The 24,431-nt window shown below is 48.6% G+C and overlaps 2 protein-coding genes across 2 annotated transcripts in view; both read right to left on the bottom strand.

Annotated features, from left to right (window-relative positions):
• The window catches only part of LOC147447151 (U-box domain-containing protein 44-like), a 112,186-nt gene that overhangs the window by 9,926 nt on the left and 77,829 nt on the right, over positions 1 to 24,431 (bottom strand). The gene's annotated exons all lie outside the window — the stretch shown is intronic.
• Positions 22,520 to 24,240, bottom strand: LOC147447153 (uncharacterized). Its single transcript, XM_086523037.1, has 2 exons — positions 22,741 to 24,240; positions 22,520 to 22,647 (listed from the first exon to the last, which is right to left on the bottom strand). Exons 1-2 carry the CDS (start codon positions 23,818 to 23,820, stop codon positions 22,639 to 22,641), a joined length of 1,089 nt encoding a protein of 362 aa, XP_086379163.1. The 5' UTR covers positions 23,821 to 24,240; the 3' UTR covers positions 22,520 to 22,638.

Genomic DNA, 24,431 nt, shown 5'->3' with positions numbered 1-24,431 from the left:
TAGCTATTGGATGATGATTATGTAATGGAATATAGATATGGAGAATTAGAGAGAAGCTATTGAGAATTATAGCTAGGATTAAGCATAGTAGATGAGGAATTGAGAGAATGATGAAGAGGATTACAGAAGAGCATAAATTAAATCATGATTACCGTGATTAGGGGCTGAAATCCTCTCAATTTTCTGATCCAAATGAGTTTCCAGGACGAGAATCCAGCAACACTTCCCTCCTTTGGTTCTCCTCCAAAAACTTTGTGTACCAGCAGCACCTCCCCAAGGTGTGTGTGTAGGTGTGTGTGTGTGTGTACTGGGTGTGTGTGTGTGTGTGAGCACACTCTTAAATAGGCTCCTTCAAGCTGAAAATCGACCAGCCTTGCTATTTGCATCTGAGTGAGCTCTCACATCATGCATGGCAAGTCTAGTTTCCTACCTACCAAGTGTCGAGTTAGCTAGTCTAACTGGCTCTCACACTCACTCTCAAGCTTGGAAACTCTCCCACAACTCCCACAAGACAAGAGGGCGTCCCCTAGCTGCTAAAGCTGGCTCTTAGTGGCCTGGAACCTGTTCCCACACAGCCTCGAGCCCCGGTGTCTCCCCACACAACTTTAGGAAAACTTGGTTTTTGGGTAAAACGGCCCATACAAGTCGGAATTTAATGCCGTAAATTGCTATACTAAGCTCTAACTAAGACGTACTGGTCCGAGTACCTACCATATTTAGCAGTCCCCGGGTCCGAAAAATGCATTTTTTTCAAATTCGGGATATGGGTGCAGTTTTTCGAAACGGTCAAAATTGGACGGATCGGGTAACCAAAAACTTACTATTTTTGGAATTCTTTTACAAAAATTATTTTAATCCACGTTTCGAAGCTTTAAAACATTCTAAACATCATGGCACTGACAGAATTCGGAAAACCGCTAAAAATAGAAACTTTTTCTTATTATATTCATTTCATGGTACAATGGTGCTCTTTTTTTGTCAGGGTCAGAGACCTTACAACCTCCCCAACGTGAAAAATTTGAGATGTCCTCATCTCAAGAATGTGTTTGGGTAATCTTTTATGAGCGTTGGTTCGTCCTTCCAAAATGCATCTTCTTCAGGGTAATCCTTCCACTTTACTAGATGCTCCGTGATAGTTCTGTTGCGTAACTTCCTTTCCCTTGTTTCAAGTACATAGTCAGGTTGGAACTCGAGAACTCCTTGTGCTGGCATGACTATTTGATATGAGTCCAAGAATTGATCAGGATTAGGAATATAGGGTTTGAGTAAGCTGACGTGGAATACATCATGAACCTTTAAGTTTGTAGATAACTTTAGCTTGTAGGCCTGGTCACTCACAACTTTAACGATCTCGAATGGTCCACAATACCTTGGGCTTAGCTTCTTATATCTGCCTAGCGATAAGTTGCTTTTCTTTGGTGGGACTTGTAGAAAAACCTTATCTCCTTTGAAAGTTCTTTCCGAACGGTTCTTATCTGCATAGTGTTTTTGTCTATCCTGAGCGGCCTGTATATCTTGGCGAATAGCTCTAGTCTGAGCTTCCATATCTGCTAACATCTTCCTAGAGGCTTCTACCCTGATGGTTGGATCTGAAAAGTTCAGTGGTGCTAAACAGTCCTGTCCGTAAAGAGCTTTAAAGGGTGACATTCCAATGCTCATGTGTTCGGAAGAATTATAAGCATATTCTACCAAAGGAAGATATTGTAACCACTTCTTTGGCTCTTGCGAACAATAGGCCCTGAGAATGTCCTCAATGACTTGATTAACTCTTTCAGTTTGCCCATCTGTCTGCAGATGATATGCTGTACTAAAGGCCAATTGTGACCCAATAGATTGGAAAAGAGAAGTCCAAAATTTTGATGTAAACTTGGCATCTCTATCACTGACGATACGCTTGGGTAAACCATGTAACCTAAAAATTTCCTTGATGAATACCCGGCTAATATCCGAAACAATAAAGGTTGTCTTTACAGGTATTAGATGAGCCACTTTTGTGAGCATATCAACAACCACGAAAACAGAATCATAACCTCCTGAAGAAGGTAATCTTGTAACAAAGTCCATGCTGATGCATTCCCATTTCATCTGAGGTATGTCAAGAGGTTGAAGTTGCCCTGGTAACTTGATCCTTTCAGCTTTTATCCGCTGACAAGAAAGACATTGCCTCACATAGCGAAGTATGTCTCCTTTCATTCCAGACCAAAAGTAACTCCTCCTGACAGCATGAAGAGTCTTAGCATAGCCTGGATATCCGAATGTAGGGCTATCGTGTGCTTCATACAGAATATCCTTCTTTAGAGCTGGGTCTCTCGATACACAGAGTCTATGTTTGTAGTAAAGACATCCTCCCATAAGAGAGTAATCTTTAGCTTCAGGCATCTTATTCTGCTGGACTAATGATACTATACGCTGGTATTCTGGATCTACCAAAGATGCTTCTTTGATTCTGTCCCAGATAGGGTTATTTGGAATGGAGATAGCTCCGAGAAAAGATTTTCAGCTAAGTCCATCTGCAACTGCATTCTCCTTCCCTGGTCTATACTTTATGTCAAGGTCATATTCTTGTAAAATCTCTATCCATCGCCGTTGTCGCATATTGAGAATAGGTTGAGTAAAAATCCATTTTAAGCTCTTGTAGTCTATAACGAGCTGAAACTTGCGCCCAAGAAGATAATGTCTCCATAACTTCAGCGCATGTATAACCGCTAAAAGTTCCAAATCATGAGTAGGATAATTCTTCTCATGATCACTCAGCTTTCGCGAAGTATATGCCACCGGTCTTCCTTCTTAAGTAAGAACTCCGCCTAGAGAAAATTTACTAGCATCGATCGCTACTTCAAATTCCTTACTGAAATCTGGAAGCTTTAAAATAGGAGCTGAGACCAAGAATTCTTTTAGCTTAGCAAAGCTAGACTCGTGCTCGGTCTTCCATTCGATCCTCATTCCTTTCTTCAGGAGTTCCGTCAAAGGTGCAACAATACGTGCATAATCCTTGACAAAAATCTTGTACCATCCCGTTATCCCAAGAAATCCTCTTACTTCGCTGATGGTAGATGGTTGAGGCCAATCAACGATATCCTTGACTTTATCTGGGTCCACTGAAATCCCTTCGGCCGATATGACAAATCCAAGATAATTGACCTTTGGTGAGCAAAAGGTACACTTGCTCTCTTTAGCGTAAAGTTGGTGTTCTCGAAGAAGATCAAGCACTTTGCGAACAAGTTCTTCGTGATCTGTCTCATTCTTAGAATAGATCAGAATGTCATCAAAGGAAACCAAGACAAAATCATCCAGATAAGGAAATATCCTGCATATGTCGATTGAAGCTTGCAGGAGCATTTATTAGACCAAAAGACATTACTGTGAATTCGTAGTGTCCATACCTAGTGCTGAAAGCTGTCTTTGGAATATCTGATTCCTTGATCCTCATTTGGTAATATCCTGACCTTAGATCAATCTTTGTAAACATTTTGGCACCGTGGAGCCTGTCCAGTAGTTCGTCGATCCTTGGAATTGGATACTTGTTCTTGACAGTTACCTGGTTCAGTCCACGGTAGTCTATGCATAGCCTTAAGGTTCCATCCTTCTTCTTTTGAAAAAGAACTGGTGCACCCCAAGGAGAAGTACTGGGTCGAATGAATCCTTGCTCAATGAGTTGCCTAAGTTATTCCTTGAGTTCAATGGCTTCCGGAAGTGACATTTTATAAGGTCTTTTTGAGATAGGTTCACATCCAAGGATAGTCTCAATCTCATGATCTACCTCTCTATGTGGCGGAAGATTCGTAAGGTCTTCAGCGAATACATCATCATACTCCCTCAACCAATTTGATCGAAGTGAGGTATCTGATTGGTCCACCTTGTTGAGCTTTACTGCATAAATTTGTTGCCCCTTTCTTAGTCCCTTCAAGAGTCTACTGGCCTTAACTAGAGTAGCCCTAGGTCTCCCATTTTCCCCCTGGATTAAGGCTTCATTACCCAAGTTATCTGTAAAGGTAAAGTTCCCTTGTGCACAATAGATGTGAGCCTCATTTTGTTTTAACCAGTCCATCCCTAGTATCCCATCTAAGAATCCTAAGGGTAGGGTTCGAAATTGGACAAAGGTTGGGTGTCCCCCTAAATCAAAGTTAATTTTTCCTGCAGAGTGCTGAGATACTACTTCCTTGCCGTTTGCTAACTCTACAACTAGCTTGCTTGTTGGATACTTATCTAGCTTTAGCTTCCTCATGCATCTAGGTGAAAGAAATGAAAGAGTACTATCACAATCTATAAGGAAGTTAACTTGTTCACCTCTGAGAGACCCTGGCGTATGAATGACTGCGTATTGCTCGCAACCATTGGGGTTGTCAATTGTAGCATGCAAGGTTGCTCTCTTCACTGCTTCATCACCCACAGTTGGTTGTACCACTGCGGCATTAACTCTGGCGATAGCTCCACACCCTCGCCCTCTGTTCATCCTTCCACGTCCTCCTCTTCCATTAGGTTGGCCACGCCCATGGACATTCAAGGGTATGGCATTGGCGTTCGTTGCCTGAGTGTTCCTGGGGCACTTGGATCTGTAATGTCCAAACTCGCCGCAACCATAGCATCGAACATCTGGGAACTCCATGGTTGTGGTGGTAGCCACAATAGGACGCTGGTCATATGCTTGGTTGGCTGGTCTGTTATTCCAAGCATTTGTCCTTGCCCTCTTTGCCAAATGATTCCTCCTATTCTGATTAACTTTTTGTATTTCAAGAGCTAGAGGTTTGACCCTCAACAAGATATCCTGTAGTGTTGTCGGCCTAAGAGCTTCCAACCGAGTATTCAAAGGGTCGATTAGCCCTTGACAAAACCTCGCTATCTGTTGTTCCAAGGTCATCTTAGGAGCATATCTCCGAAGAGTGACAAACTTTGCATAATACTCTTCGACAGATGAAGTCAGTTGCCGAAGTGAAAAGAACTCATTCATCTTCAAGGTTTTATAGGCCGGTAGTAAATAACGTCCCATTATTGCAGCTTTGATGTCTTCCCAGGATTGGGAAGATCCCTTAATATCCAAGTCCCTACAATGTTGCTTCCACCATATCTTGGCATCGCCAGACAAGCGGAACATCGCAAGCATGGTTTGATTCACGGGTTTGGTTCCCGGAGCTTCAAAGTAGTCGTCCATTGCTTCCATTCACACTTTCGCATCTCTCTGCACATTTGCCCCCTCGCCCTTAAAGATCGGAGGTTGGGCTTGTTTGAGGAGGAGCTTCTTTTCTTGCGTTGCCGAGTAGAGAGCAGTAGGCGATGCCTACATGGGTTATACGAAATTCTTGATACCATTACTCGGATTTCAAAATAGACACGAGACTTCAAATAAAATTCAAGATCCCACTTTATCAAGAGACAGAGATTCCGAGACAAAAAGCACTTTATTGATGAAAATTTATTACAATTGAAACCCTTCGAGGGTTAGGGTAATTCGTGATCACTTTATTACATGGCTTTTTTTGGATTGCGTATAAGATAGCATAGGAGATTGTGTTCACATGATACTCTACTTTAATTGTGAAGTAGTTTCTATACTCATCCTTGAGTGGATAGTAAACTATGGTGTCGAGCCGGGATTCTTCTTTTGGTACTCCAAAAGTTCTAACTCTGTTTGCTGGGATTACATTGGTGACCTTCTCCAAAAGCCACTCGTTGAGGGTTTGATTGGTGTCGTCAGAGACAGTCAGGTCCAATCATGTAGGCAGCAAGTAGAATATCTCCACCACCCTCAACTCTTCTCCCCAACGTATCTTCTTCAAATTGGTAGCCAGGCATCCTAGCTTCCGAGCGTTGATGTAGTAAACCCCTCTTGCAAGTGTCCAATCGAGCCCCCATCCTCTATCGATGCGAGTGGAGTGTGGCGTATGAGCCTTCATCAGTATCTCCATGACATCTCGCCTGACTTGGCAAACTGGGGATCGTCGAGCTTGCTCGTAAATAAGCTCAAACACTTGGAACTTCCGATATTCTAGCACGGGGTCTTCCTGTAACACCAATGCAAGGAATTCGGATCAGCTACCTATATACTTTTACTTCCTTTTAAATATTCAAAAAATACGACTTTATTTCTCAGCCTAACCCTGGCTCTGATACTAGGTGTGAGGTCCCCACTCCGCCGTCTCAAACGGCAGATCAGATGGTAAACCTGGTGGCCACTAGATCTATAGCGGAAGCAAACAAAGTGGTTCAGGGTTCAATTCGCGGACGATCTCTCCTCACAACGTGAGTCGAGTTCGAGACTACTAGCAATGAGATCTAGCTTCACCTCGCAGGGGAAGCGTACTTAGCCTATCTGGTGATCCTAAGACCCACCTTCCAAGAGGAGAGAAATCTCAAGTGCCTTTTTCTCCATGTTTCAGAGGCACGTACACTTGAGACTTCGCCGCTCTAGGGGTAGTGAGTATTACTAGTGTCGATTTAAACACTATGGAGACAAAGAGTTTCCGACCAATCGCGACCACCCTTCTCATAGGCATTGGCAACCTGAGCCAAGCCCCCACTTTCCACCCCCACACTCACACTTCCTTGTGTGTCCTAATTACTACCACAATTGTTGTTCAACATAAAAATTCCTTGATTAGATTCCGAATCACAATGTTCGTTAAGACGGCCCTTCAACCAGTATTGCAAAGCGGCACCAAGACAGAAACTCTAGTAAAGATTCTACTCAAACTTATTCATTAAAATCCCAATGTTCTGGAGGTACAACATCTCCCCTCTAACGAGAGTTTACTCCTCCCGTTGCCGCCTAACTGCCCATACAACTAGGTATGTCCACCGCATAGAAAGCACGACATGGACATTCCCACCGCATAGAAAGCAAGAGGTGGGTTCCCACCGCATAGAAAGCAAGTCGTGAGTAAAGGCCCTAAGCTAGTAACTCTAGCTACTACGAAATCGTCACGAGCCGCCCCCTGTGATCAGTAGGGAGATCAGGACTAATTCAACATTGGAAATATAATGAACATGTCGAGCTAAATTTTCCCTAGCAGACATTCTTTCCTATTGCAAACAGTATATCCCTCAATCATTCTTTCCTACTTTAGACTTTAATATAAAAATGAATTCAAATGCCGAGGTTTCTGTGAGATTTCTCCAACATGTTTAGGGATATGTTCTTTCCTAGTTAATCGTATGCAATGTTAAATTAAACAACTTGAATAAAATTGTGGCCTACCTCTTCCATTTCTTTGTCAATGGCCCGTGAGATGGCCGGTGCTTGTTCGTTCATGGGAGATTTTTCTTTTCCATTCACATTGCTCGTTCCCACCTCACGGTCGTGGGCACCACCGAAGCGAGTTCTCTTAACTGGGGCCATTTTATACTCACTACTTTAAATGATAAACTTGAAGAAAAGAGCTAAGGTCCGAGAGCATCATCACAATCCAAATGATAGATTAGAATCATTGAACAATCCCCCTTATACGAGAGGGTTAGATTTTCCTTCGAGACATAGTAATTTTATGGACAATACTTTACTTGTCCTATGGGAACCGGCTCTAAAGTTAATTACTTGGCTTAGATGATTAAGAATTTCAGAATTTTAATGATTAAATTACTAGAGAGATGAATTAAAACAGGCTCAATCATCTTCCTAATGCAAGTAGAAGAGACAGAATTACCGCATGCATAGGTGAGAGAAAATTCTCTTCTAAGTGGCTTAATGATGGATTAATTTTCTCTTAATCACATCTTAATGTATGAGAAAATTAAATCTAGCTTAGCTACACCAATATTGTGTTCTAAAAGAATGAATTTGAGCAAATCTACATCATTACCGGCTTGACAATTAATTACTATGCTACCTAGAGAGAGAATTCTCTTCTAATCATGTATTAATCATTGATTAAGAGTGATGAATGGCTGCATAATTAGCTATTGAATGATGATTATGTAATGGAATATAGATATGGAGAATTAGAGAAGCTATTGGGAATTATAGCTAGGATTAAGCATAGTAGATGAGGAATTGAGAGAATGATGAAGAGGATTACAGAAGAGCATAAATTAAATCATGATTACCGTGATTAGGGGCTGAAATCCTCTCAATTTTCTGATCCAAATGAGTTTCCAGGACGAGAATCCAGCAACACTTCCCTCCTTTGGTTCTCCTCCAAAAACTGTGTGCCGGCAGCACCTCCCCAAGGTGTCTGTGTAGGTGTGTGTGTGTGTATTGGGTGTGTGTGTGAGCATATGTGTGTGTGTGTGTGTGAGCACACTCTTAAATAGGCTCCTTCAAGCTGAAAATCGACCAGCCTTGCTATTTGCATCTGAGTGAGCTCTCACATCATGCATGGCAAGTTTAGTTTCCTACCTACCAAGTGTCCAGTTAGCTAGTCTAACTGGCTCTCACACTCACTCTCAAGCTTGGAAACTCTCCTACAACTCCCACAAAACAAGAGGGCGCCCCCTAGATGCTAAAGCTCTGAGGGTCTCGGATACATGGCAGCACTCTGGTTTTGTGAGGCTCCCAGACAATCTTGCCTTCTCTCGATCTACCGTAGAGTGGGAGGAGTGAACCTATCGTGGATAGATCGCTTCTACACTAGTGACCACTTCAGCGACTTGGGAGGATCACTGGGCATCCTGGCAGGGACCTCCTTCTCGGACATGCACCAGTGATCCTCACAGTGGCTGAGAGGCAGAGGAATGGGAGCACGATGCTCCGCATCCCAGAGAGGGTCTTGTGGGACTCAGTGTCACAAACGGGAGCGCATAACAATATAAAATACATTCGGATAAATAGACTTTATCACTTAGTATTGAAGCCAAAGGGTATAGAGAGAAATAGATAGATAGATAGATAGAGAGAGAGAGAGAGAGAGAGAGAGAGTGAGAAGATCGACACAGTACTGGGGACCAGAAGATGGGTTGGTCCCCTCCCGTAATAATATCTTTAGTACTGAGGAGAAGTCTATACAAGCACTTGAACTGAACGTATTACCACGTTCGTTCTAGAATAAGACTTGATGGTTCCCGGAAGACTCTGCTTCCGATTCCTAGGACAAAACCCTATTCCAAGGAACTTCCGTTCCTTAATCCAAATCCTTGAGAACCAAGGTTCTCGCCTCTGGATCTCACCTTCCAGACTCAGGGCATGGCATCCCTGCAACTCTTTTCCGACTCTGTTTCCAGAGTACTGTTCCTGCAGAATAACTCCGCTTTCTTGGACACGAAGTCCTTTCCTTGGGAATTTCAACTTTCGGATCACATCTCGAGAGTCTACCTCTCTTCAATCCGTGGATCTGCTTCCCAAACTTGGGTACGAAACCCTTTGGCTGATCTAGCTCTAGTTCCTCAAAGCGCTTTCTCCTGCAGAGGCTCATGCCTTCCTTTGCTCCTACTCCCTCACGAAGAGGAAGTACACCTGCAATCAAATACTCAGAGATCATAACATGAAAATCGTTACCTTCAAAGTCTCGACGCTCGAAACGCAACTCGGTTCTCGAAAAAGCAATTCCCCGGAAGAGATCTCTGCATAGAAAATCCTCTCTTCCAATCCTACACACAAAAGAGGTGTGTTCTCGGGTTCCTTCTCGTAAATCAACCCCGTCTACGACGTTTATGGGCTGAAAACAGAGAAAAACAGCAGCTTGTCGCGATGAAAACACGCTCCGTAGGCACTTCTTCGCGAGGGAACTCGCGCACTAGGTCTTGACGACATCTAGTACACTTGGGCCAGCCATGGGCATCACCGGCAACGTCTTCTTTACGGCTGAAATCTGCAGCAGCATCTCCTCCTTCCAAAGATTGGTCTTCCTTTTGAGTGAGGGCATGTGATACTTTTATAGCTCCTAGCCACAAGCACGAATAGCTGCTCGCGTAGAGATCGTGGCCGTTTCTTTTTTTTCTTTTTTCTTTTTTCTTTTTCCTTTTTTCTTTTTTCTTTTTTCTTTTTTCTTTTTTACATTCCGTTCTGCCAGAAAAAGAGAGAGAGAAAACGTTGGCTGACTTGTTGCCTTATTTATCAGATGGATGCCCACTTATTAAATGGGCGGCCGGCGTATTTTAAAAATAGTCTGAACCTGCCCAAAAACTCAATAAAACCTTATAAGTTAAAAACAATGCTTTCACAGCACTTCCCATGCGTCCCTGGATGCAATCACACGCACAATTGCAATGCAAACATAAACTTCCTCGCAGGAAAGCATTTGCTTTCCCGAAAAGCAATCCGCTTTCTCAGAAAGCATCTGTTTTTTCCTCAAAGTTTCCTTTGAACCCATCTTCATTCAAGTGCTTGTTTTTCCTTGTGCACAATTCTAACATAGTTCAGAATTTCCTCCCGACTATGGATATTCCCTTTCCGATGCACCCGTCACCCACCTTGTGACGCATCAGGAATACCCATCACCTAGTCCTTTCCTACCGAACTTACGGTACAATCTCCTTCACAATGCTCTAGGTCACCCATCCTATGACGCATCAGAGATGTCCGTTCCCGGATAGTTGCATACTTCTTTCCGATGCTCCCTGTCACCCATCCGATGTGACGCATCAGAAGTACCCGTTCCTAGTGGCCTTACAGATATTCCCGTTGTCAGTCTCCCGTCATTACTTTGAATGACGAACTAGGAATACTCTGTACTCGGATGTCTCCAGTGAGAAAAGCCCTCTCACTTAAAATTCCAATAATTCATTTAGAATTATTTTTCCTTGGTGTTCCAAGCGAGAAAACCCTCTCACTTATAAATCCAATAATTCATTTAGAATTATTTTTCTGTAAGATAAAGCCAATTTAGAAACACTCAGCACTCAGAGAGAGGGTAGAGGCTCTCTAGACAGAGGGCATGGACAGACAGGATTCTCTTGCTGACAGAGTGGCCTCAGGCCTAGCTCAGATCAGCCATTTTTCTCTTCAGGAGTCTTTGGCTCGCCGGGCTCCAGCGAGAGGCAGAGCAGCATCTCAGACGAGGCATTGCTTCATTACAGAGGATGCACGAGCAGCATCCAGACAGTCCTTGGTTGAGGAGCAGTTACAGCAGGCTCGACAGGAGCTTGCTAGCACAGAGGAGAGGCGACATGAGTTTGCTTTCCACCCACAGGCATCTCAGTGGACTCAGGTGGGTGACAGAGTGACTGGTGCTTTCTTTGAGACAGTGGGACCTCGGCACTCGCATGCCAAGGTCAGTCAGTTGAGGAGGCCCGACGGGTCAGTTGCTTGTGAGCCCGAGGATATGCGTGCAGTTGCTACTGACTTCTACCGTGAGTTACTGTCTGCAGAGCCCCAGTCAGAGCCGCAAGATGCATGCAGGAAGCAGGTTTGGGCACAGATGCCTTGTCTTGTGGCTGAGGAGATGCATCAGAGGCTAGAGATGCCACTTCAGCTTGGGGAGCTGCACACGGCTCTTAGGGCCCTCCCCCGTGGTAGCTGTCCAGGTGAGGATGAGTTGACTCCCAACTTTTTCTTGGAGTACTGGGACCTGCTTGGCCCAGATCTCTGTAGTGCTTTTCAGTACATTTTGCACACAGGAGTGTTGCCTGACAGCATGAGTGAGGGCGTGATTTACCTCATTCCCAAGGAGGGTGGCTCCTTGGATGAGATTCGACGGTATCGCCCCATCACCATCCTCAACTCAGCCTACAAAATTCTTCCCAAGGCTCTGAGTTTGAGGATTCAGCCACTTTTGGAGAGCCTTATACATGGGACTTAGACAGGTTTTGTCAAGGAACGCAATATCCTTGACAACATCGTTACTTTTTGGGACGCTTCTGCCCTCGCACGGCTCCGCGGTGAGAACCTCGTGATTCTTCTTCTCAATTTTGAGAAGGCATACGACAGAGTTGATTGGGACTTTCTAGAAGGCACTCTACGCAAGATGGGCTTCTCAGATGCTTCGATCAGAGGGGTGTCAGCCTTGTACAGACAGGCTCACAGTCAGGTACTTTTGGCAGGAGGTAGAGGTGATCGCTTCATCCTTACACGCTCGGTCAGACAGGGCTTTCTTCTTGCCCCCTTTCTCTTTCTGTTCTATGCGGAGGCGATGAGCAGATTTTTGGTGTCACAGCAGGTTCGTCTACGGGGCTTAGCACTCCCTATTCGGGGAGATGAGCTACTGGATGCTGAGTTTGCCGATGACTCAGCCTTGTACTTGGATGGCCAGGAGGCCAATCTTCATAGATGTGAGCAGGCTTTGGAGACCTTCTGCTGTGCATCGGGCGCACTGATCAACTGGAGAAAGATTGTGGCTTTCTCGGTTGGTAGTGCTCCTGTGCCAGATTGGATGCCAGAAGAGGGTTTCAAGCGGATTCCCTGAGGGACTACAGTTCGGTACTTGGGTTGTCAGGTTGGTTTGGACTTGTCTCCCGAGCAGTAGATTGCTCCCCTTCTCCTGTCTATCAGGAGAAAGTTGTTACATTGGAGCTCAGCACGACTTTCTCTGGCTGGCAGAGTAGTAGTTGCCAACCAGATGTTGTTGGCGACTATGTGGTACATCACTTCTTGCTGGATCTTCTCGAGTTCTTGTATCAGCCAGGTAGAGAGGCTGATCAGGAACTTCCTTTGGTCAGGACGTGACACTCAGATAGCCCGAGCCAAGGTGGCTTGGCAGGTCATCACGCTTCCTTGTTCTCCGGGAGGGCTTGGGATCATTGATCCAGCACAGCAGAGCAGAGCCCTTCTTGGGAAGTTCATCGTCAGAGGACTTCTTCCAAGTCACGAGCCCTGGAAGGAGCTCTTGCTACAGCGGCTTCGTGCCAGGGTGCCTCAGTCAGAAGGCCCTTGGCAACCTTCGACCAGATGGATCTTTACAGAGATGCGCAGAGTTGGTTTGAGCAGGAGACTGGAGGATCGCTTCGCTGTGAGCTTGCTTTAATCTTAGGAGCTCTTGCGGCGAGGCCTGGAGCAGAGACAGCCTACTTGCACGGAGGAGCGCCTACGACAACCCCTTGTCTGGAACCCCATGGTTAGCACTCAAAGAGGCCACTTGGTTGGTAGTCGGCCTCATGTTTCCTGGGGTCCCATGGCAGCAGGTCCAGCGCGCTCTCTAGGTGACTGGCTAGAGTTCACAAGTTTGTTAGAGGAGATACAGGGGTTCCAGCTACAGGGCATGAGAGGGGTGCAGAGCATGTGTCAGGACATCTCAGAGTCAGTTCCAGCTGAGTGGCTCACGCCTCTCGAGCCAATAGCACCCCGGTGGATGGGAGCCTTCACATGACTTGAGGTGCTCATCACAGTCACGGCTTGCTCAGAGACTGTCCCAGCCCTGTTCTTCGAGCTGCACGGTGGGGGACGACTACAGTGAGTTGTAGTAGAGGCTCCGCAGGTAGCAGAGTGTTGTTTTCAGAGGAGGACTTGCGTCATAGACCCTGACCCAGCAGCCCTTGAGACTGGACACTGGAGGTTATGGGCTTGGGAGTGTTGTCCATTGGCACGAGTACAGTGAGATGAGTGGCTATGGAGGGATCCCTTCTCTTCTGCAGACCACCCAGGAGTCCCGTTCTTTCAGTACACTGTTCGACTGGGACGTCATATACTAGCAGCACAGAGAGAGGCCTGCCCCGCTGCAGCACGTCACTGGCAGGAGGAGGGTCTCACAGGCGAGTTCCTGGCAGCCTTTTGGGAGAGGTTGTGGGACTCCAGACAGCCGAGGCGAGTCACTCTGTTTCAGTGGCTTGTCGCACACAGAGCTACAGCAGTAGGGAGCTGGCTAGTGCATAGTGGTCTCTCGGCCGCATGTGCAGCTTGTGACCATTTGGTGGAGAGTCAGCGTCACTGTCTTTGGGACTGTCCCTCGACCCAGCAGGTGTGGCTACGAGTTCTTCGGCTGATGCCTGCTCTCTCCACGGCTCGACAGTACACTTGGGGGGCAGCGGCTTGGTCCACCCTCACGGGCCCGGCAATTCAGTTTGAGCTATCTTCCACAAGCAGAATGATAGTGATGTAGGGGGGGCGACCTACACTCCAGCCTGCTACAGAGCTTACTCCAAAGGAGTGGTGCAGTGCGAGAGAGGAGTGTTGGGAGCTCATCAGTGGCCTGACACTTTGGTTCATCTGGCGGCCCCACTGTTTCCGCATCTTTGAGGCTCGCCCTGTGCCACCAGCAGAGACTGTTCGTGACTTTTGGCTAGAGCTGGTCCATACTCTCAGAGGACAGCTTGAGGGACTACAAGGCAGCTCCGACCACATACGGGAGCGCCACAAGACTTTCCTTCAACTCTGGCACCCTGGGCCTTTCTACACCATCAAGGTTGTACCATACGTACTATACAGGTCGTGACTATACGTACTCTACGTCGTGCCGTATGGATAAATTTTTTAGGTACGTAAAAATACGTACCTTTGTAAAAAAACAATAAATGAGAGAAAATTAAAGAAAACTATATTTTCCTCATTAGAGGGTTAACCAATCTATACCCTGCAAAGTACTTGGGGACACATTACTATACACATTATCCACTAGAGATTCACTTAACTTCAAAACAAGTACCAACCTTCAAGAAACAATATACATTGAACAACGTAAAAACATTACTACCTGCTCAGTGCTGACAAGAGAACTCAGAACAATGACAAACCTTCAAGCATGAAGCTTCAAGCAATTGAACAAAAGGTAAGTTGCTGACAATAAACTCAGAACTGTACAAGCATTGCTTCAAGACTCAAGTAGCCATAAGAAAGACATGCTGAAAGAAGATTGAACCCGCTAGCTGCTGCTGTTCCCCCTACGCTGCGCCATCGCCCCCCCGCCCCCCCAGTGCTGCCCGCCTGCCCGCCCTTGCTGCCCTGCTTGTCCGCGCGCTGCCCCACCCCTGCTGTAGCAGCTCACGACACTGCCGCTGCTGCAGCCCCGCCCGCCTCTGCCGCCGCTGTCGACCCCCTGTTGCAGCCGCTCCCACCATTGCCCCCGCCCGCTGCTGCTAGCGCTCCCTCATTAGCCGTCCTCACCCGTTGCCACCCCCCCCGGCCCGCCTGCTCTTTTTCCTCACAGTTGCATCCTGCATATCGGTACATACAACATTAACTCCGTTTTGGGGCAGTGCTTTGCGTGCCAAGTTGAAGATTCCGCCCGCCATCCTCTTCTTACGCCACAGCAGTAGACACAGATGGAGGCTCCAGCTTCGCCACAGAGGGACTCGCCTGAAGCCCCCTCGCCCGACCCTGCTGAGCCCACCATTCGACTTGCTCTTTCGCCGACAGAGCAAGCGAGCCTTGCCGCAGAGGTAGAGCGTTTGCAAGCGACTTCGGTCATCTGCAAGGTTCTCGGTACCCGTCCTAGCAGAGGAGAGCTGCGAGACCTTCTCCAGGCCCGCCTTCTCGCAGAGGTGGGCAAGATCTTGGATGTCCAGATTCTCGGACGGGGGTACTACCAGATCGAGTTCGAGACTTCCGAGATGGCCTCCAAGGTCATAGCTATGAGTCCACTGGCCATCCAAGCATCACACGCCCACTTTTGACAGTGGCGACATGGTTTTGACCTGACTTCGGATGTGCTAGTAGAGGAGGCAGACATCCCCATCTCAGTCTGCTTCCCGGGTTTACGGAGGGAGTACCTTCCACTTCTCTCCAGGATTGGCTCCGCCATCGGGACTGTCCTGGAGACACCTCGTACGGCAGCATCAGTAGCTGCCAAGGCGGCTGGCATCCCTTCAGTTCGAGTTTCGGTCAGAGATACCCACACGCTCCCGAAGGTCATCCTTCTGCCTCGGGTGAGTGGGGGTTGGTTGAGACAGAGTGTGGAGTACTCGGGTCTCCCGAACCAGTGCTTCATTTGCAGACAGATGGGCCACCTAGCGAAGGCCTGTCCACGAAGGAGGCCACGACCTGAGCCTCAGCCCCAGCCTGCCAAGGCTGGGCCACAACCACAACCAGCGGCACAGCGCACAGATTCAGAGCCACCCTCCGAGCTTGGGGCTCCAGCGGAGGAGGGGTGGCAGCAGGCCTGTGGCCGTCGACACCAGGGGCCACAGCGACAGCCTGGCACCCAGAGTGGCCCTCAGGTGCCTACTCAGCAGCAGTGGGTTCCCACGGGGAACCGCTTTGGTCCTATTGAGCAGGAGGAGCCCCCTACGCCAGCCTCCACCTCCGCTTCACCCTCGCGAGCCGCCCCACCTTGAGAGTTCCCTTCCTCCTCCTCATCCCCCCCCCCCCTGCCCTCTGCTCCCGTCCACTCCCCACCTCGCCCCCCTGCCTCTATCGCCCCACCCCGCTTCTCTTCTCCTCCGCCCCCCCCCCCCCCCCCCCCAGCTCCTTCTCCCCCTCCTCCTGCTTCTTCAGTACCACAGGCGGCTAGGAGATCTCTTAGCAGCGCCTTTGCCACGAGTCGCCTAGCGAGAGAGGGTGAGTCCTTCTTGCGGCCCCCTCTGCAGATTCAGACATCTTCCCTTGCAACTATCCCTCGTGGTCTGACGAGCATTGACCTCCGACGCCGCTGGGATTTCTTCGATTACGGGTTCACTCGCTTTCTCGGCGATTCCGTAGCAGACCACGAGACAGCCTACTTCAGGGTCCATGCTTTGTTCCTCGCCGCTAGGGGGACAGAGGCCTTGGACTCAGCAGTTGGTTTCTCCTTCCCCCTCTGTGGTAGGACCGAGACAGAGTGGTCCCTCCACTCAGTGGTGGGATGGTTGCATACACAGGTTCTCGAGTTCTCTCACCACATGGGAGAACTTGGAGTTACAGATTTGCTGCAGACTTTGTGGCCACTTGCCAAGTTTGCGGTGACACCCCCAGACTCAGCAGGATGTAGGCACATTAAGGTGTACTTTTTTGCTGATACGCAGTGTTTGCCTTGCTATGTATACATTCGGGCAGGGACTAGGTGGGCCCCAGTTTCAGCGACAGCGGGGCCGATTGCGTTAGGAGCTTCAGCGTTGCCTTGTGGGAGGAGAGATTGATCTCCTTATGCTTCAGGAGCACCATTTGTCTGAGAGCCGCATTCAGCGATGTGGTCAGATTTTGCGTGGACGTTATGATACCTTTTGGTCAGCTGCTTTTGGACCTGGAGGCATCCAGGGTGGGGTATGTATGACTATTGCGGACTCATTGCAGCAGGCCATTGTGGGCAGAGGGATTATTGTGCCAGGCAGGGCTTAGTGGATTACTATGCAGGTTCAGGGTGGCCTTGTGAGCTTCCTGAACATCTATGCGCCCAATGTGGCGAGTGCTCATGCAGAGTTTTGGTCACAGATTGTTGAGTCTTTGCCACAGGTTGACCATTGGTGTGTAGGAGGGGACTTCAACATGTTGGAGGACCCTTCTGACAAGATCAGAGACAGCCATGCTACTGTGCATGGAGTCGAGTTAGCAGCTTGGGAGAGGTTGTGTATGACTTTGAGGGTCTCGGATACATGGCAGCATTCTGGCTTTGTAAGGCCTCCAGAGAGTCTTGCCTTCTCTAGATCGGAACACAGAGTGGGAGGAGTGAATCTATCACGGATATATCGCTTCTACACTAGTGACCACTTCAGTGACTTGGGGCGATCAGTGGGCATCCTAGCAGGGACATCCTTCTCGAACCATGCACCAGTGATCCTCACGGTGGAAGACAGGCAAAGGAGTGGGAGCACGATGCTTCGCATCCCAGAGCGGGTCTTGTTGGACTCAGCACTCAAAGAGAGGGTAGAGGCTCTCTGGACAGAGGGCATGGACAGCCAGGCTCTACGTGCAGACAGAGTGGCCTTAGGCCTAGCTCAACTTAGCCACTTTTTTCTCCAGGAGTCTATGGCTCGACGGGCTGCAGCGAGAGAGCAGGAGCAGCGTCTCAGACGAGGCATTGCTTCACTACCGAGGATGCAGGAGCAGCATCCAGACAGTCCATGGTTGGAGGAGCAGTTACAACGGGCTCTACAGGAGCTTGCTTGCACAAAGGAGAGGCGTCATGAGTTTTCCTTTCACCGACAGGCATCTAAGTGGACTCAGGTGTGTGACAGAGTGACAGGTGCTTTTTTTGAGACAGTGGGACCTCGGCACTCACATGCCAAGGTCAATCAGTTGAGGAGACCCGATGGGTCAATTGTTTGTGAGCCCGAGGATATGCGTGCAGTTGCTACAGACTTTTACCGTGAGTTACTGTCGGCTGAGCCCCAGTCAGAGCGACAAGAGGCATGCAGGGAGCAGGTTTGGGCACAGATGCCTTGTCTTGTGACTGAGGAGATGCGCCAGAGGCTAGAGATGCCTCTTCAGCTTGAGAAGCTGCACACGGCTCTTAGGGCCCTCCCTCGTGGTAGCTGTCCAAGTGAGGATGGGCTGACTCCCAGCTTCTTCTTGGAGTACTGGGACCTGCTTGGCCCAGATCTTTGTAGTGCCTTTCAGTACATTCTACACACAGGAGTGATGCCGGATAGCATGAGTGAGGGCCTGATTTACCTCATTCCAAAGGACGGTGCCTCCATGGATGAGATTCGACAGTGGCGCCCCATCACCATCCTCAACTCAGCCTACAAAATTCTTGCCAAGGAGGGTGGCTCCTTGGATGAGATTCGAAAGTGGCTCCTTGGATGAGATTCGACAGTGGCGCCCCATCACCATCCTCAACTCAGCCTACAAAACTCTTGCCAAGGCTCTGAGTTTGAGGATTCAGCCACTTTTGGAGAGCCTTATACATGGGACTCAAACAGGTTTTGTCAAGGAAAGCAGTATCCTTGACAACATCTTCACTTTCAGGGAGGCTTCTACCCTGGCACGGCTCCGTGGGGAGGACCTTGTGATTCTTCTTCTCGATTTTGAGAAGGCATACGACAGAGTTGACTGGGACTTTCTAGAGGGCACGCTACGCAGGATGGGCTTCTTAGATGCTTGGATCAGAGGGGTGTCAGCTTTGTACAGACAGGCTCACAGTCAAGTGCTTTTGGCAGGAGGTAGAGGTGAGCGTTTCATGCTCACACGATCGGTCAGACACGGTTGTCCTCTTGCCCCCTTTCTCTTTCTGTTCTATGCGGAGGCGATGAGCAGATTTTTGGTGTCACAGCGGGTTGGTCTGAGGTCTGAGGGGCTTAGCACTCCCTATACGGGGAGATGAGCTTCTGGACGCTGAGTTTGCCGACGACTCAACCTTGTACTTAGAGGGCCAGGAGGCCAATCTACACAGATGTGAGCAGGCTTTGGAGACCTTCTGCTGTGCATAGGGCGCACTGATCAACTGGAGAAAGACAGTGGCTTTCTCGGTTGGCAGTGCTCCTGTGCCAGATTGGATGCCAGGAGAGGGTTTCAGGTGGATTCCTCCAGGGACTGCAGTTCGGTACTTGGGTTGTCAGGTTTGTTTGGACTTGTCCCCCGAGCAGCAGATTGCTCCTCTTCTCCTATCCATCAGGAGAAAGCTGTTACATTGGAGCTCAGCACGACTTTTGCTAGCTGGTAGAGTAGTAGTTGCCAACCAGGTGTTGTTCGCGACTATGTGGTACATCACTTCTTGCTGGATCTTCTCGAGTTCTTGTATCAGCCAGGTAGAGAGGCTGATCAGAAACTTCCTTTGGTCAGGTCGCAACACTCAGATTGCCCGAGCCAAGGTGGCTTGGTCGGTCATCACACTTCCTTGTTCTCAGGGAGGGCTTGGGATCATTGATCCAGCACAGCACAGCAGAGCCCTTCTTGGCAAGTTCGTCGTCAGAGGACTTCTTCGAGGCGAGGAGACCTGGAAGGAGTTCTTGCTGCAAAGGCTTCGTGCCAGGGTGCCTCAGTCAGGAGGCCCTTGGCAACCTTCGACCAGATGGATCTTTACAGAGTTGCGCCGAGTTGGTTTGAGCAGGAGACTGGAGGACTGATTCGCTGTGAGTTTGCTTCGATCTTGGGAGCTCTTACGGCGTGGCCTAGAGCAGAGACAGCCAACGTGCACGGAGGAGCGCCTACGGCAGCCCCTCGTCTGGAACCCCATGGTTAGCACTCAGAGAGGCCACTTGGTTGGGAGTCGGCCTCATGTTTCTTGGGGTCCCATGGCAGCAGGTCCAGCACGCTCTCTAGCTGACTAGCTAGAGTTCATAGGTTTGTCAGAGGAGGTGCAAGCTGTCCAGCTACACGGCATGAGAGGGGTGCAGAGCATGTGTCAGGACATCTCAGAGTCAGTTCCAGCTGAGTGGCTCACGCCTCTCGAGCCAGTAGCCCCCCGGTGGATGGGAGCCTTCACACAACTGGAGGTTCTCATTTCAGTCAGGGCTTGCTCAGTGACTGTCCCAGCCCTGTTCTTCGAGCTTCAGGGTGGGGGACGCTTACAGCGAGTTGCACTAGAGGCCCCGTAGGTAGCAGAGTGCTGTTTCCAAAGGATCCGAGCTATGGGCATCTGTGGGAGAACTTGCGTCATAGACCCTGACCCAGCAGCTCTTGAGACTGGACAATGGAGGCTATGGGCTTGGGAGTGTTGTCCACTCGCACGAGTACAGTGGGATCCTGGTGAGTGGCTATGGAGGGACCCCTTCTCTTCTGCAGACCACCGAGGAGTCCCCTTCTTTCAGTACACTCTTCGGCTTGGACGTCATATACTTGCAGCACAGAGAGAGGCTTGTCCTGCTGCAGCACGTCATTGGCAGGAGGAGGACCTCACAGTCGAGTTCTTGGCAGTTTTTTGGCAGAGGCTGTGGGATTCCAGACAGCCGAGGCGCGTCACTTTGTTCCAGTGTCTGGTTGCACACAGAGCCACAGCAGTAGGGAGCTGGCTTGTGCATAGTGGTCTCTCGGTCGCATGTGCAGCTTGTGACCAGTTGGTGGAGAGTCAGCGTCATTGTCTTTGGGACTGTCCCTCGGCCCAGCAGGTGTGGCTACGAGTTCTTCGGCTGATGCCTGCCCTCTCCACGGCTCGACAGTACACTTGGGGGCAGCGGCTTGGTCCACCCTCACGGGCCCGGCACTTCAGTTTGAGCTATCTTCCACCAGCAGGATGATAGTGATGCAGGGGGGGCGACCTACACTCCAGCCTGCTACAGAGCTTACTCCACAGGAGTGGTGCACTGAGAGAGAGGAGTGTTGGGAGCTCATCAGTAGCCTAGCTCTCTGGTTCATCTGGCGGGCCCGCTGTTTCCGCATCTTTGAGGCTCGCCCTGTGCCAGCAGCAGAGACTGTTCGTGACTTTTGGCTAGAGCTGATCCATACTCTCAGAGGACAGCTTGAGGGACTACAGGGCAGCTCCGACCGCATGCGGGAGCGCCGCGAGGCTTTCCTTCGACTCTGGCGCCCTGGGCCTTTCTACACCATAGTCCAGGGGGTGCTCAAATGGCACTACTGTCCACCTGTGTGGCTCTTCCCTCCTCCCATCTCTTGATTTAGCCTCATTGTATATATGCTGTTTTTTCATTGGGAGAGTCTCCCCATCATGCTTGTTGTAGCCCTCTCTTGCAAAGGTGGATGTAGCCCTATGGGCAGTTTTCATTAACTAATAGAAGGATCTTTTTCTCGGAAAAAAAAAAAAAGACTCAAGTAGCCCACATGGCACAAACTGCTAATAAGGATGGAACCAAAATAATGACAAATGTCAAGCCAAAATGGCTCCTGCTAGAGCGTACATAAAAAACAACATCCTGCTGAAATATGTGAAAATGTCTAGACTCTAAACTAGTAACCAGTCACTAGTGCCTAGTGAAACTCATCGTCAGAAGAAGAAGAAGAAGATGATGCTGAAAAGAGCATATCGCCATCTGCCACGACATTGCCCTCGTCATCAAACTCTGGCTCTATCACCATAGCATATGTGGCCTCGTCTGCACCAACTGGGTCTGGATCACTATCCTCCTCTCCCTCTGGAGTGTGAATGAGACGGACTACCTCATCCGCACGCTGCCGAGGAGTACGTATGGGTAGCTTGCCTTTGCGAATGCTCTTCCGTCGTGCACTCCCCTCACCTGTATCCTGGAGGCATAATGGAACTTTGTAAGCACGTGCACGAGATCTTGTCACATACCGATCGACATCCTCTAGCTCTCTATGAAGCATGCGTACTATCTCCTCCTACTCATCTCTGATCTGTTGGTCCGCCTCCTCCAGAGTAGGATCAACTACCAGCGTGATACGTGAGGGATCAACCTGTTGTACAATGTACATTTTGTTAACAATAGTGTAAATAAGAAACATATACATAGGATGTCATACTACATCGTCATACTACCTGCTTGGGTGTCCCCAAAGCGTGGTAAGAGCGCACAAGCCTCATGTTGGCCCTGCAATACACTAGCTTCTCCAACTGAGAAGTGCTAAGGCGATTCCGGATCTTGGTATGGATCAAAGAGTAAGCGCTCCAGTTGCGCTCACAAGCATCCGCTGAGCAATCCTGCATTAAAGCAATTGCCGGTGTCGTTGTAAGGATTTATTATTTAAACGCATTGTGCAAGACCCAAGATAGAGAAATAAAGTGAGATTTAAACTATACCTGCGAGAGCAAACGTAGAGCCATAGTAGTCAGGCATGGAAGACCTTGGCGACCATAACTCTGCCACCAAGTGAGAGGACAACTGGTGGCCTCTGGACGCAATGCTACCTGACGTGAAAACAATGGCCCCAAGTTGTTCATGTACTTGCACATCTCTGCATCTATTGCCAGCTGCTCGTGCTCCTCAAACGAATCATTAATGTACTCGTCCTTTAGTGTGAGGAGATCACTCTCATGAAACAACTCTGGGGTCTTGTAAAAAGGATGGAGTAAAGCAACCATCCCATGAATAGGACGGCTCATAAACTTCCACCTACTATCTATAAAGAATAGGATATCATCTCGCCTGCAAAAAAAATCAGCAATGATCACACTCAAATTAGCAATGGATTCATGGCCTAGATATAAAAATAATGTCATGAAAAAATCTGACACTCACCGCTCCAGAGTCAAGGCTTGGCATGCCGTGATGTGGCTCTTCATCTGCATGAAGAGATGGTAGGTAGACAAGGCCTAATGTCGAGCCCTCCATGTCCGTGACTCGTAGCAAGATATACATTGGCTGCAAAGCCACTATCAAGGTATGGACCTCTATCCAAAAAGACTCATCCAACACACGCCTCTGAATGGCTTTGGTGTTCTCATTGTTTGCACGAGCCATGTTTCTCCACTTTGGGTCCACAACTGTCTGCAACAGTGGATCCCTCACCTTGGAGAGTCTCTGCAACACAAAATACATATATACAAACCTGGTCTTGGAGGGCCGCACCATATCAAGGGAACTATGGCTACGAAAGATGGCTAAGGCCTGATGCTTCTTTCGGAAGAATGTGGTCAATCTGGTAGCCTCTGAAATTGTTGGTTGCACCCAAGGCAGTTTTCCTATGTCCTCCATCAACAAATCTAAACAACGGGCTGCACATGGAGTCCAAAAAATGTGAGGAAACTGTGCCGTTACCATTTCTCCCATAGCTTTGCAGTTGGCTGCATTATCTGTGACAACTTGAACCACATTCTCTTTACCAACGTCATTGATGGCCCTTGAAATATGCTCAAAAATGAATTCACCTGTGATCTTATCTCCTGCCTTTCCTGCATCCACAGCATGCAAGAAATATGTACCAAGACAAGAAGACACAAGTATGTTAATGATGTGTCGCCTGCGTACATCACTCCATCCATCAGAGATGATGGTGCATCCAAATTGCTGCCATCCAACCTTAACAGGCATCAGTGCCTTATCTATCAAGGCCTTCTGCTCCTCCAGTGCTGTGGTGCGCATCTTTTTGTAATGGAGGCCATACCATGTATCTGTGGCACCAGCACCTACCTGGGCAATGGACCTCACCATCCTCTTCCATTGTTCAGTCTTCAAGACATTGAAACTGATGTTGCACTCAATGAGAGTGCGAGCAATCTCCATCTCAGCCACTTTCTGACGCTCTTTTACCCAAGACACAGAATGCACACGTGAAGGCAAGGTGTTCTGCCTACGCACATGCACATCACCACTCCTCATTCTCCTCTTCCTGCATGGTACGAGCCCTCTTCCTGTTTCCAATTTGCTGAGACCCTGAGCTCTCTTCCACCTGTGTAGAAGAGTCACCAAGCTGTCCAAGAAGAGCGTCTTGCAAACGGTCTTCTGTTTGTTGTGCCACTTTTCCTTTGTCTGTTGTTGCAAATGCAGGGAATTTCTCAGCAATCAATGCTTCCCGCACACCTGGAGGTACCTTCTTGCACTTGCCACAATTATTTGTGCAATTGATGCCAGTTAGATGCATCACAGTGATTGTACTCAACAGCGTGAAACCACAGTAGTTGCATGACCACTTGCGACAACCTGATCCAGCCTGCCCAGGAGTATTCACAACTTCAATTACATTGGTGTGCTCTGCCCACAAAGGGTTCGTAGGTTTCGGCACGATGAAAACAACCTGCTGAAAACATGCAAATAATGGGTCACAGGTAAGAGTCGAGACTGGTGTATTCTCTCGCAGAGAGAGACGAGAGAGAGAGAGAGAGAGAGAGAGAGAGAGAGAGAGAGAGAGAGAGAGAGAGAGTGGGGGGGGGGAGGAGGGGTACCTTTGTCTGCACAGTGTTTTGCTATTCTCTGTAACGCTCTGCAGCGGC

The sequence above is a fragment of the Adiantum capillus-veneris genome, chromosome 11 (assembly GCF_014529385.1).
Source record: "Adiantum capillus-veneris isolate H3 chromosome 11, ASM1452938v2, whole genome shotgun sequence".
Lineage (NCBI taxonomy): Eukaryota > Viridiplantae > Streptophyta > Polypodiopsida > Polypodiales > Pteridaceae > Adiantum > Adiantum capillus-veneris.
The sequence above is the reverse complement of the archived record's forward strand: the minus strand, read 5'-3'. Positions and strand labels throughout refer to the sequence as shown.